The 14798-nt window shown below is 47.6% G+C and overlaps 3 gene segments (V, D, J or C); all 3 read left to right on the forward strand.

Annotated features, from left to right (window-relative positions):
- On the forward strand, positions 1–4824 carry LOC101539852 (probable non-functional T cell receptor beta variable 6-7). The segment is given in 2 exon segments: positions 1–49; positions 4367–4824. Coding segments are annotated over 2 exon segments (507 nt in total).
- A 2610-nt stretch (positions 4825–7434) lies between these two features.
- LOC129402764 (T cell receptor beta variable 9-like) lies at positions 7435–8050 on the forward strand. The segment is given in 2 exon segments: positions 7435–7495; positions 7626–8050. Coding segments are annotated over 2 exon segments (474 nt in total).
- Positions 8051–13195: 5145 nt separating this feature from the next.
- LOC129402780 (T cell receptor beta variable 5-5-like) lies at positions 13196–13772 on the forward strand. The segment is given in 2 exon segments: positions 13196–13244; positions 13375–13772. Coding segments are annotated over 2 exon segments (447 nt in total).
- The last annotated feature ends 1026 nt before the right edge of the window (positions 13773–14798 follow it).

The following is a 14798-nucleotide window of genomic DNA, read 5'->3' on the forward strand; positions in this document are numbered from 1 at the left end:
ATGGGCTCCAGGCTCCTCTGCTGGGTGGCCCTTGGTCTCCTGGGAGCAGGTGAGTCCTGGGCACAGGGTGGGCCTGGGCTGTGCTTTGCCAGGCCTGGCAACCCCCTGCCCACCCTGAGGGCTGCAGCAGGAGGCGCCCCTGGGTCTGCCCTCAGCCCTTTCTCTCTGCTCCCCAACAGGCCCTGTGGATGCTGAGGTCACTCAGAGCCCCAGACACCTGGTCACAGCAAGGGGTCAGCCAGTGACCCTGAGATGCAACTATGAATCCGGGCACGACTCTGTGTACTGGTACCAACAGGCCCTGGGCCAGGGACCCAAGTTCCTCATTCAATATTTCAATGAGGCAGTGGGAGAAAGAGGAGACATCCCTGCGCACTTCTCAGTGCAACAGTTCGGTCAGGACTCCCGCTCGGAGCTGAACATAAGCTCCGTGCAAGGGGCCGACTCTGCCCTGTACCTCTGTGCCAGCAGCCTCACAGCCCTGCCTGCTCAGCTGCCTCCTGCACAAAAACAGCCCTGGCCAGCCCAGGAAGTGGCAGTGAGGGAGGGAGGCTGCCAGCCAGTCACTCTCAGACTATACAGAGGAAGGTCTCTGTGTTATGTACAGAAACCATAATCATGTAGGACACTTGTTTCACCTGTTAACATGCTTGATGAGGAGTAATATTAGCAAAGTCAAATCCTAGACTAGAGGAGAAGGACTCTATCACATGTTTCCCTCCAAACCTGTGTTCCCTTCCCCATGCATCATAGTCAGACCCTATTCTTCTTTATTCTATAGCCATATTGGGATTGGAATATTATCAATCTTACACGATATCCCAGCTCTGTCCTGGACATTAAGGAGCGCAGGACTCAAAGCAAAGAATATCCACTGATGACCTTAATTCCAGAATGTAGTTCCCTGCACTGCCGTCATATGAAGCTGGCTAGTGTTTACCCAGGAAAGAAGCTATTTGACTCATTTTAGATGTGCTTTCTCAACTAACCACTGAGAAAAAAAATAACAAAATTACAAAAAAAGGTGCTTGAAAACTACCACACCCAAAAGGAGAGAGAACAAAGGGGAATGCCCTGCCACAGAGGCAGGGTGGGGTGGTGGGGGATGGGGTGGGGGTGGTGGGAGATATACTGGGATCACTGGTGGAGGTGAATGGGCACTGGTGGAGGGAAGGGTAAATGATCATTGTATGAGTAAAATTCAGACACAAAAGTTCATAAGTTTGTAACTGTACATCATAGTGATTCTCTAATAAAAAATTTTTTTAAAATGAAAGAAAAAAAGAAGGTGCTTGATTTGCACATAATATAATTACCAAAAAGAAAAGGAGCATGAAGAATTATTATCATTTTAGTCATCAAACATTTCTGTTCACACAATTTTTTGCTAATAAAATAGAACAAGGCCGGGGCTGGAGCAAAACCACGGCGGGTAGGGCATTTGCCTTGCACACAGCCCACCCGGGTGTGATTCCCAGCATCCCATATGGTCTATTCAGCACTGCCAGGAGTGGTTCCTGAGTGCAAAGCTGAGAGTAACCCAAAAAAATCAAAACAAAAACATTTGAACAAAGCCTGGGAGTGGGGTGAAAGAGCTGCTCTGGGCACACACTCAAGTCTAGGATAACAGTGGTTTGTCCTTTCTCCTCCACCCTTTCTCCTCCAAGGCAAGGAGCTTAGGTTTACTGAGTAACACCCATCACAATGCTCCTGAAGCACTCCTATTTTCTCATTACTCATCCTTAGCTTCTCCTTTGGTTCTCTGGTCCCCCTATCTGTTAATCACTCATTTCCCCTAATCAGAAACTCTAACTTGTAAAGTCAGATTCTTCAGAGGTTTGGATTTTTTATTTGTAAGTGAAATATTGCTTTTTTCTTTCCCTTTTTGTATAGACACCAGAAGACAATTAATGCTATATGCTTTGGAAACTTGGGAGTTAATTGACTCTGAATATTTATTCCTGGGCATGTGTCATATTTATTCAACTTAAACCTCAGTTGCCCTTAATTCCTAGCACCCCCAAAGCAGGGTCCCGACAAAGGGACTTAGATGGACCAAGAGCAAGCTGTAACCTACCCTGTCATCAAAAATGGGACAGGCCAAGTGTTAATAATAAGTTAAGAGCTTGGTCATGGACAAATACTGTCATAACCCAAAGAGAAGTGACTGGACAAGGACCCTGTAGGGATTAGGAAGGACTAATCTGGCTAGGAAGTACTCAGGTACTGTGGTCTGGGATCTATAGTGAGATGTCCCCAGGAGAGCCACCCTCTAAGCTTCATATATCTCTTACTGTGCCATACAAGATGGCTAGAAAGATTATTAAGTAAATCTAAGATGATTGTTTATGGACTAAGGGAAGGAGAAGTAGGCCTTACATGAAACTCTACCCTCGAGCTGGTCTCCTAGCAGGATGAGATATTTGTCTTAGAAGAGCTTCCCTGGAAGGAAGGGCTTTATAAATGTTGATTGTGCTATCCGACCTATCACTATTTGCTACCTCAAACTCCAGGGGATTGGGTCTTTGACTAAGACTGTGAGACTGTAGGCACAGAGAGACTAGCATGGGGGGAGGTAGAAGACGGGAATGCGGGGCAGTGTGAGACTGGAATTGGCGACCAGTGAGATTGGAATAGGAGTGTGGGGAGAACGGAATCAATGGTGGGACAGAGGTTGGAATAAATGCAACTGATTACCAACCAGCCTGGAGGCCCTGTCACTCCTTCATGTGTCTGTTGGTGGTAGCAGCAGGCTGGAGTGGGGAAGTGGCTCATGGCCACCAAACGCACGTGGCAAGCCCCCCACACAGCTATTATTACACACACACACACACACACACACACACACACACACACACAGACCAGTTTCCACGGCAGAAACTGTGCTTGTAGGGACATTCTAGGTCCTCACCTGTTTCTCACATTCCTGTCTCTGTTTTTCCTCTCTCTCTCTCTCTCTCTCTCTCTCTCTCTCTCTCTCTCTCTCTCTCTCTGAAGGAATGAATGCTACATTCCCAGACAGACACCCAAGGAATAAATATTGGGTCACACACACATCACACATATACACACATACACACACACACCAAACACCCAAGGAACAAATGCTGAGTCTCTCTCTCTCTCTCACACACACACACACACACACACACACACACACACACACACACACCAAAACCCTAGGAACAAATGCTGAGTATGTCTGTCTCTGTCTCTCTGTCTGTCTCTGTCTATCTCCCTCCCTCCCTCCCTCCCTCCCTCCCTCTCTCTCTGCCTCTCTCTCCCTATCTCCAAGACTATTCCTTTAGCTAGTCTGGGATCGAAAGTTCTGCCCAGGGGTACCAGTGCATGGGAGTGGGACTGCTGCTTTGAAACACAGGCCCGTCTTCCCTAGAGGACATGACAAGTGGACACTCCCGTGGACACGGTTTCCAAGATTATAGTGACTTTGAGGGATGCAATGGCAGAATATTGAACCAAGCACTGTGTATATTTGCAACCACATTCAGTATTTCTGGATTCCCTTATATTTGTATATCATTTGTACCATGGATTTTACAAGATGTAGAAATATGATGTCGCTAATAAAACCAGCATTTTTCACTGGGCTACCACTGTTTTCCTCATCTTCCCACCTCTTTTCACCAGCAAATCCTTTGCATCCGCACATCCTCTGCTTCTGATGCATTGCACAGTATTCTTCTTCCTCGAACACAGCAGACTTGAAGAACAGTGAGTTCTCATATGGAGATCACCCATGTCTGAGGCTCAGAAGGTGATGGATACCCGGAAGGAAATCCACAGCAGGTGCAGGGACAGTTTCAACCCCATGCTCAGTAATCAAATCAGAAGAGGACTCGAGCCCTGGGACGCAGGAGTCAGGGCACTGGGAGCACATATGTTCCTTACTAAGTTGAACAAACGAGACATATTTGCATGAAGAAATCTGGGGCGTTATGAAAATGACACCATGTGATTGAGATTGCTAAGTCACAAATTGGCAAAGAAAATGACAAGGCATCTTATTTCAGACAAATGTATTCTTCACTGAAAGCAGAACATTTGTGCATGAAGTTTTACCTTCTGAGAAAAGGCGGGGCCTTGGCACGGGCTGGGGAGGGAGGGACCAGACCAGGAAGGTGACACCTCATGGTGTTTCTGTGAGGAGACCATCCCCCCTCACCACCCCACACACAGCAGACCCTCCTCTCCCTGCCCCTGCCATGAGCGCCCCCCAGCTGTACTGTGTGATCCTCTGGATGCTACAGCCAGGTGAGTCCTGGACAAGGTCCCTTCATGGTGAAAATATCCCCCTCCCCTGCTCAGCCCTCTGCTGTGTCTGCAGGATCAACTTCTTCTTCCACAGGTCTGGGCCAGGCTGGTGTCACTCAGACCCCCACATTCCAGCTCCTGAAGGAAGGACAGAGTGTGACACTAATGTGTGCCCAGGATATGGATCATGACTACATGTGCTGGTACCGACAAGATGAGGGACAAGGGCTGAAGCTGGTCTATTACTCAATCACAACTAAGAGCGTGGAGAAAGGAGAAGTGGCTGATGGGTACAGCGTCTCTAGAGAGAAGAAGAAGAGCTTCCCCCTCACGCTGGAGTCGGCTGTGCCCTCCCAGACATCTGTGTACTGGTGCGCCAGCAGTCTGTCCACAGCGCTGCAGGGCTGCCTCCTCTCTGCACACAAACACAGGGCGCCCTGCCCCCATGGGCCCCAGAGCCTTTGCAGATTCTCAGCGGCATCAGCCTGGAGCCCTGCATTTTCAGCCATGCACTGGGAACTCACGTTGCTTTGGTTCTGTGGGGAATCTTAGCCAGACACGGCTAAGAGGAGAGCTTGGCAGGGAGATGGCTATAAACCGTTTTCCCTTTTCCAGTATTGCTCCTTTGGACACCTTTGGACCTGTCACTGGTTCTCACAGTCTGAAATCAACCTTCAGGAATAAACTGTGATTCCTTTGCTTTTTTTTTATATTTCAAATTGCATAGCAATGTCTCCTAGACAAACAAATGAACCAGGCCCTGAAAGGAAAGGGTATTCTAGGAAATGTGACTCTATTTTCTCAGCCAGGTAAGTTTCCAATCTCGAACATCATGGATTCATGGAATTGGAGCTCACCAACTCTGACCAGAGGACAAATGAGAGTTTCATCCTTGGAGTTGAGGGATTAACCATAATAACTGGGGTGATAGCAGAAAAGAGTTATAAAGATACTTGCCCCAAAAGTATACCTGAAAGGCCAGAGAGATTTATGGTGACTATGGCACTTGCTTGCATGAAGCCAACTTGGGTTTGATCTCCAGCATCTTGTATGGTCCCAGGCACTGAACCTGGTACAAAAGTGATCTCTGACTATAGAGCCAGGAGTGAGCCCTAAGCAGTGCCAGGTGTAGCCCCAAACAAAACAAAGTTTTTTTAAATAAAGAATATACTTGATTCCTGACAAAATTTGAGCAGAGAGGGGCCGGAGCGATAGCACAGCGGGTAGGGCGTTTGCCTTGCACTCGGCCGACCCGGGTTTGATCCCCGGCATCCCATATGGTCCCCCAAGCATCACCAGGAGTAATTCCTGAGTGCAAAGCCAGGAGTAACCCCTGAGCATCGCTGGGTGTGACCCAAAAAGCAAAAAAAAAAAAAATTTGAGCAGAGAGCCAAAAGAGTAAAAATCATGTCAAAAAATTCCCCCCCAAAATTATCTTAGATATTCTTCCCCTCTACTGGAAACAGCTTGTTCCCTTGAGAGCAGATACTCTCCATCTTTTTACAACTAAGAGCTCAGGATCTCAAGTCTTCTAGGATGAAGTTACAACACAGCAAATATGAAAATCCCTGGTCCTGTCCACTCTGTGATCACATCTGGAAAAATGGCCTTCCTGTACATTTTCTCCTGAGCATGTCTTATCTAGCAGAATCAATTTATGAATCATGGAGCATTGTAAAGAATAAGATCCAGAACATTTGATTTTAAAATAATATTGCTGCTTTGTAAAAGTCAGAAAGACGTATAAGAGAGAACTGCTCCCCGCTAGTCTTCAATTGGCTGGTGATGGAAGGTAGCTGGTTGGTGTCCTGTGATGGCATATTGAGTTCCGTGGTAGGAATTCAGAACACTTGAGGGTGAATTTGTCCCTCCACAACTGAGATGTCAGTCTTAGTTTATAAAGGAACATTCACTTGTTGATCAAACATCAGAAGTTGTGTGACGTCATAGTTAACTGCTATGGGACTAACACTAATATAGTTTATTCTCCAATCCGGATAAGTATAAAGTCAATATATAAATTCCTGATAACTAGGATATTTTAAGTTCTGCATGAAGGGAAAAAGGGTCAGAAGAGGAGATTTTTAATATTAGTAATATTGTCTATTCAGGCAAAGAGAACAAAAGGTCAGTGCCGAATGAATTTGCCTGAACTCTAACAAAAGCCCACTAAGTCCGCTGATAGGGATTTAAGAATCTATGAATTCAGAAAAATAAATGAAAAATACATGCTTATTCTTCATAGAGTGAACTATCTGAAATGTAGAAATGGCATAAATATATAAATGTGACATTTGTAATTGAGAGATTGGGAGAAGCTTTGGAAGAAAGGAATCCTACATGCTCACAATTGAGAAATTTTATTTTCATGGTTTGAATGTCTTTTCAAACCCGCTGTTTGGTGTCTTTCCATCCTGCAAAGGACTAACAATGATGCATCAATTAATTCCATTATCAAAACATTCCTTTAGAAATCTTTGGTTCCAGAGACTTAAAGTGGATTTTGAGATGGTCCAATTGGGAAAGCAGAAAAATGATCCTTGAAAAGGAGTAACATAAGGAGTTGGTGGAGAGGGACTTCAAGGAAATTTCTGTGCTGGAATTGGACACACGTGAATCAATCAGGCTGAATGCAGGCCACTTGGAGGTGCTATACACCCACAAACTGCAATTTGATTTCCTCCTTCCATGGGAGGCAAGTGTCACAGGCTCAGGAGGAAAACAGATTCCATAGCAGACTAGGCAGGTGCTTTGGCTTCACCAGAAGATTCTGGAATGTACATGGCTAACCCAGACTCCTAAACCCTGGGAGTGTAAATGCATCAAGAACGTCAGTCAACAGCAGAGAAGCTGGATCAGAAATGGAGGGAAAAGGAACCGGGGCAGCTGGAATGAGAAACTGGGCTCAGACAAAGCAGGTTCCAGAATGAGGTGCATGGAAGGAAAGCACCCACCTTACTTTGAAGGACTTCACAGTAGGAAATGACACCTAGAACCTCCTGACAGGCCAGTGGTGCCCCAGACCAGGACCCAGCCTGCAGGCAGGGCACATCACACAGAGACGTCACACAGTGACATCCCACAGTGACATCACAGCAGAGGCTCCTATCAGCACCAGGAGGACAGAGCTTGGAGCCTGCCCTGGCCTAGGGCTGTCTGGGCCCTGAGGCTGCCATGGGCTCCAGGCTCCTCTGCTGGGTGGCCCTTGGTCTCCTGGGAGCAGGTGAGTCCTGGGCACAGGGTGGGCCTGGGCTGTGCTTTGCCAGGCCTGGGAAGCCCCTGCCAACCCTGAGGGCTGCAGCAGGAGGCGGCCCTGGGTCTGCCCTCAGCCCTTTCTCTCTGCTCCCCAACAGGCCCTGCGGATGCTGAGGTCACTCAAAGCCCCAGACACCTGGTCACAGCAAGGGGTCAGCCAGTGACCCTGAGATGCAACTATGAATCTGGGCACTTGTCTGTGTTCTGGTACCAACAGGCCCTGGGCCAGGGCCCCAAGTTCCTCGTTCAGTATTACAGTGGGGAAGAGAGAGAGAAAGGAGACATCCCTGCGCGCTTCTCAGTCCAACAGTTCAAGGACAGCTCCAGCTCTGAGCTGAGCGTGAGCTCCGTGGAAGGGGCCGACTCTGCCCTGTACCTCTGTGCCAGCAGCCTCACAGCCCTGCCTGCTCGGCTGCCTCCTGCACAAAAACAGCCCTGGCCAGCCCAGGAAGTGGCAGCAAGGGAGGCAGCCAGGTGGCCAGGCCCAGCGGTACAAGGACATTCTCTCTGGGCTTATTTATGAGACAGAATTTAATGTCCAGAGCTACTCAGGGAAAATGGTTGGGCACTAATTCAAACTTTTCTAGGATCATACTTTAAACTAGAGTAGCCGGGAATCAAAGATGCTTCGTCCCTCCACCAGTGCGACTCCGCCTCACCCTGGAGAGAGTCCTCACCTCCTCTCATTCCTTCCAGGTCCAGATGAGCAAAGCTGGAAACCTTATATGTTTTATGTGGTTTTCACAGGACTTCCCTGAGAACCCCAAGAAACATGACTAATGGATACGAATAGTCACTGATTTCTCCTTGCAGGTAAATGGAATCTGAAATTTCCACATCTTTTTCTCCTGTGAAGGCGGCCAAAGGATCACTTTCCTAAAAAGTTTGAATATGAGGCTTTCAGATGATCATGGTCATTCTAGGCCACAAAACAAAGGGATTGGGCTGTTGGGGGAAAAAAATAGTGTTTGTATGTGGTACTATTTGCAGGAGGAAAGGAGAAGAAGAATTTGTATTCATTTCTCTTATCCTTAAATGACTGCACTCATCAAAAAGAAAATAAATGTGTTGCTTCCTTTAGAGAATTTAAATGTCTTCAATATTAAAATTTTGGTGTTTATTCAAATATTTATCTGGAAACCACCCATTACTGTGTGTGGGATAAATATAAATAACAAATGCTGAGTATATTAAAGCACATGTTGATTCTTCTCCAGACAGATAATTCATAGGAAACTAGGGCTATGTTTATTGGCAATTAGTTATGACAAATAAAACCATACTTTTAACTTTAATTACCAGAGTAGCACTGTAGTACTGTCTTCCCGTTATTCATCAATTTGCCTGAACAGGCACCAGTAACGTCTCCATTGTGAGATTTGTTGTTACTGTTTTTGACATATCGAATACGCCACAGGTAGCTTGCCAGGCTCTTCCGTGTGGGCAGGATACTCTCGGTAGCTTGCAGGGCTCTGCCAGATGGCAGAGAAAACGAACCCCGGTCAGCCGCATGCAAGGCAAACGTCCTGCCCGCTGGGATATTGCTCTAGCCCAACAAGTCTCACAATGGAGAAGTTATTGGTGCCTGCTCGAGCAATTACCAGAGTAAAGCCCAAAAAGATAGTTTTACTGCTTTGAAATCTAAACTGAAAAAATTTGTTCTTAGGTAATTAGCAACTGTGAACAAATGCAACTGTGACTGGGTCACAGAGGTTGATTCTAAGCTCTCTGTCGGCCTCGAAGTACCACGGATAGATATAACTCTGCCCTCACACACACCCACAGAGAGAGAAACCCCCTCAAAGTCAGACATGTTCCCTGTGAGCCTGTGGTGAGAAACAGAGGCAAAGACAGCGCCATGACAGGCTCATAAAGAAGCCAGAAGAAGCTAGGCCTAGGATTCGGTTCCAGAATTCCTGGAATTGAGTATAGATTCCTGGAATTGAGTCATGATTTCCCCAAAGTGAGATTGCCATAGTGAGAGCAACTAAAGTTACCAATCTGGTGCAGGTAGAAAAGCCCCAGCTCCATACGCCTTAAGTAACTCTATGCAGCTCTGACTTACAACCCATCAGCTACGTACAAGTAGTGAACAGCCCCTCAGACTGTGGCCAAAAGGGTGGTCCACCAAAAGGGTGGTTCAGGGAAAGTCCGTGTTATATAACGCTATGGTACATAAAACCCCTCACTTTCGAGACTCAGGGCTGCTTGTTCTGAGAAGGCTCCTGCTGTGTCGGTGAGTTGGACGAGGGCCCTCGCTCCAGCTAGCCGATAAAGACCTTTTGCTTATTGCATTGCAACCTGTCTTCATGTGACTCCTTCAGTGGGATCTTGGGCCGGTTTAATGGTGACCCATTGCTCCAAGAGTCACAGACACAGGTGGGCTCACCCAGGAGACCGTGGGGCAAGGAACAGCTTTCTTCTGCTCTGCCTCTGCTGCTTCCCACATCCCTGAGGAGCACCCAGCTGTCTCCCAGAGCAGAGAACCCCAGACAGGCAGGCTGCAGAGCAAGGAAAGTGTTTGTCAGGAAAGCTCAGGATCCTCCCTTGGTGCTGATTTCGTCGATGTCCTTTTTGTTGCAATTGTTATTGATCGGGTGGGGTCACACCTGGTGATGCTCAGGGTGTATTCACCATGTGTTGCTTCAGGGTTACATCCAGAAAAGAACAGTCTGTCCAAAGATGCATCACATGGAGGGGAGACTGATGACTGGAAGCATAAGGCCCTCCTCAATTTGAACATATGATTAGGGGACATTGTTTCAAATATCCTAATGGGTTTGATCATCCCAGCAGTCAGGCATGTACAGTGATTTCCCAAGTGTTTGATTCTGTGTCCCCAGACACAGTGTTACTGAGCACCCAGGGTCTTCCAGTGTGTGACAAGAGTGATGAAGATATCACCCTGGCAAGTGTAATCGTGAGGACACAGTTGCTAATTAAAACAAAGAGAGATGACTTCCAGTAAAGCATACTTTGATTTCAGAGTTGAGGGTGATTGGTACCTAGATCATGTTGCTGCTCTTAATTTTTGCTCTTGTTCCTGAGACCACACTCAGTGGTTCTGATGGGTGTGAGCTCAGTGGTCACCCCTACACTGCTCAACATCCGACTGTAGGCAGTGTCAAGGACCACGTGAGGGCCTGGAACCAGTGCTCTGCCTCTTGAGGCATCACCCCAGTTCACTAACCTGAGTTGTTCCTCTGCACTGTTCCAAATCGACTGATGGAGAACAGAGCTTTCATGCAACACTTGTGGATAGTTTTGGCATCCCAGTCCCCCAGTTCAGTGTCCAGATTAGATGAGGGGAAGTGGGGCTCCAGGTCTGACAATGTCAGCTTTGACTTTAAAAGAGAAGATTTCTTGCCAAAGATCAAAGCAACATCTTCTCTGTAAGCTGGCGGTCAGCAGAGTTTCCAGTTTATAATACGTTGTGTTACTTCTGTACATTAACCTGCAGCAGATTAATTTGCAAAATAAAAAACTCATAACTCATATATTTCTAGACGTGTTTTGCTAGAAAAAGCAGTGGGGGAGGGTGTGTCTATAGGCAGAGAGATGTGACCAGTTATTTCTAGGTAAAGAGAGAACATGTTGATCTATCTCTAGATGCTGATATTATATTTACCAATTGATTTCAAAAAATTATAAATTAAAGGGAAATATTTAAAGTACATAAATTTTTAAAAATTAAGCACACTCTTGGGATCTTTTATAGTTGCTTTATGGGCAGGAAAGATAGTACGTCTGTAAGGTGTTTGCCTTGCATGTGGTTGACCTGGGTTCAATCACTGGGACCACGTATGATTCCCAAAGCCCCTCCAGGAGTAATGCCTGAACACATGAGTAAGCCCCATGCACAGTCTGGTGTGTAGCCCCAAATGCTCCTCAAATAATTGCTTTATGTTCAAGATATGGAAGTGTTTTATTCTGCTTGATCCAAAAGAGCTATGGAATATATAACATTTAATACAACATTTCTAAAACTCTGGACCAAAAGACCATACGTGGTCTAAAGGGTTCTGGTACTTTCACCCATGTTAAAGTCACAATTTCAAGGGTGCAACAATGAATCACTTGTCAGTGGAATTCTGGCTTGGAGAATCTTTTCCCTTCTCGGTCAAAGACTGAATCTGAAAATCAACCTAAATTCAATAGGTAAGAGAACCAGGAGGCGGCTGGCTGGCATCTTAGGGGCTGGAGGGAATTCCTGTTATAGATCAGACATCCATGAGGAGGCGTTGTGGGCCGAGGTGCTCGGGAGAGAGGAGAGCATGTCCCATTAGGGAGTTGCAAAACTCTTACCCAGGAGTTGATGCTGTGAAAAGGGAAGCCGACACATATCCACAGTGCGGGAGAGTGGAACAGCACCCAGCACCTGACTGGTCGAGGAAGCCATGAGGGTGCACTGGAAGTAGAGGGAGAAGAAGCTGGTACCGGAGGCAAGGGAAGGCAGAGACACAAGGTACCCGAGGGTACTTGGGCACAGAACATTGACCCTTGGTGGAGGGACCACACAGCAGGAGATGGCTCCTAGAGTCTCTACTGACACGCCCAGGGAGAGCCGGGTAGGGACCATCACGGCAGTGACTGTAGCACGCAGGGAGAAAGGTGGATCCCGGAAGTGCATGTTGGGGAAAAGCTGTCAGAGACTTGAAGGAGGCATAAAGATGCTGGGTACTGCAGACCCATCCGCAGAGCCCAGAAAGCCACTGAGAGGCAGAATTCCGGACCAAGTCCAAGAGAGGAGAGTGGGCTGGACCCCCAGGGAGACGCTCCAGCACTAGAGTAAAGAATATCAATAGAAGACCATGAACTGCTCTCCCACCCCTCGGCAACCGCCCTAGCATTGGAGGCGCGGGGGGACGGCTGGAGAAAGCGTCTATAAACCAGGCAGAGGAGGAAGCGGGAATCACTGGGCATGCAGCCGCCCGCACCACCCCTCCACACCACATGTGAAGTTTCAGACTTTGACTTCGGGATGTTCTCTCTGCTCTAGAGAAGCCTGTGTTCGCTCCTGAGCATGTACTTCAACCTTCCTCTCCTTAGCTCCCTGAAAAACTTGCCATACCTGACTATTATCTCCTCCTGAACTTCTTTTTTATGAGGGAAATGCAACAAAGGCAGAAGGCCTGGGGAAGAACAGGACTGACTTTCCTGCGAAGAGTAACTCCTTGTCCCCGTCTTGGTCTGGACTTCCGGTGCAGCTTAGAGGCTGGACGTGAGCATCTGTGTCATTCAGGGGTTCAGAACTGACTGACTCATCCTTCCTAAATCTCCCGCACTACCATGGATGACGAGCAGAGAGAGAAGACAGTAGATTCCTTTATTTATTTATTTTTTTGGGGGGTGACACCCAGCGATGCTCAGGGGTTACTCCTGGCTTTGCACTCAGGAATTACTCCTGGCGGTGCTTGCGGGACTATATGGGATGCCGGGGATTGAACCCGGGCCGGCCGCTTGCAAAGCAAATGCCCTACCCTGTGCTATCACTCCTGCCCTCTAGCTTCCTTTATTGAGGCTGCTAAAATGCCACCTCCCTTGTTCACATAAACCACCTGAGGAACAAGATGACAGTGTGACATCACAGCAGAGGCTCCTATCAGCACCAGGAGGACAGAGCTTGGAGCCTGCCCTGGCCTAGGGCTGTCTGGGCCCTGAGGCTGCCATGGGCTCCAGGCTCCTCTGCTGGGTGGCCCTTGGTCTCCTGGGAGCAGGTGAGTCCTGGGCACAGGGTGGGCCTGGGCTGTGCTTTGCCAGGCCTGGGAACCCCCTGCCCACCCTGAGGGCTGCCGCAGGAGGCGCCCCTGGGTCTGCCCTCAGCCCTTTCTCTCTGCTCCCCAACAGGCCCTGTGGATGCTGAGGTCACTCAAAGCCCCAGACACCTGGTCACAGCAAGGGGTCAGCCAGTGACCCTGAGATGCAACTATGAATCCGGGCATGAGTCTGTGTACTGGTACCAACAGGCCCTGGGCCAGGGCCCCAAGTTCCTCATTCAGTATTACAGTGGGGAAGAGAGACAGAAAGGAGACATCCCTGCGCACTTCTCAGTGCAACAGTTCAAGGACAACTTCAGCTCTGAGCTGAGCGTGAGCTCCGTGCAAGGGGCCGACTCTGCCCTGTACCTCTGTGCCAGCAGCTTATCACAGCCCTGCCTGCTCGGCTGCCTCCTGCACAAAAACAGCCCAGGCCAGCCCAGGAAGTGGCAGCAAGGGGAGGCTGCCAGGCAGCCGGGCTCAACCTGAACCGGGAACTCCTTACCCCTTCCTCACCCCAGAGGCAGCCCTGCCTCTGACTTCCTCTTTCCAGGTTCAGATGAGCATAACTGGGAACATCATTTGCCTTTCATGATTTGACAACATGTCTCCTGAGAACTCCAAGGAGCCTATGACTCAGGGCAAAAAATACCCACAAATTTTGTTGGGCCAAAAATGAACCTGCAATTTCTTCTTCTAGTTGCTTTTTCTTTTATCTTTCTTCTTCTTCTTCTTCTTCTTTTTTTTTTTTTCGGTGAAGGTGGCCAAAGGGCAGTTTTCCTAAAGTCTTGTCGAATGAGATCATCAGATGGTCTTTTCAGGAAAGGCTGTTAGCAAGAAAAATGCGATGTCCTGCACATGCAATTAGCACCAGTGAAAGAGCCGGAGTACCTCCGATATTAATCTTAGTCAACAGATATTGGGTCCCATCATTGTAAATTTATACATACACAATATAGAACTGAAATAAGTGTGCTTCTTGCTTCATAGATTTTCAGTTTCTCAAAATTCAAATTTATTTGCTCACCCAAATATTCAGCCAGTTCTGTGAGTGTGCAGGTGAAAATAAAGAAACAATGCTGACACATTAATGCACATTCATACTTAATTTTCTCCAGGCAGATAATTCATAAGGAAGAAAATCCTATTTTAATGGACAGTTATGGCAAGTATAAACTATTCTTTATGTCTAAGCTAGCACATAAGTTGATGTGCTTACTAGTTGAATTTTTTTTTGGTTTTAGGGTCACACCTGGCAATGCACCTGGGTTACTCTTGGCTCATGCACTTAGGAGTGCTCCTGGCAGTGCTCAGGGGACCATATGAGATGCAAAAACTCAAGTCAACCACATGCAAGGCAAACACTGTACCCACTGAACTATCACTCCAGCCCCTATTAGCTGAATTTTTAATGGAAAGAATTGAAGACTGCAGCAAGGCTATAGCGGATAGGGCGCTTGCCTTGTGGGTTGCCAATGGGTTTTGATTTTCCTCACCATATGTGGTTCCCTAAGC

The sequence above is a fragment of the Sorex araneus genome, chromosome 1, assembly GCF_027595985.1.
Source record: "Sorex araneus isolate mSorAra2 chromosome 1, mSorAra2.pri, whole genome shotgun sequence".
Classification (NCBI taxonomy): domain Eukaryota; kingdom Metazoa; phylum Chordata; class Mammalia; order Eulipotyphla; family Soricidae; genus Sorex; species Sorex araneus.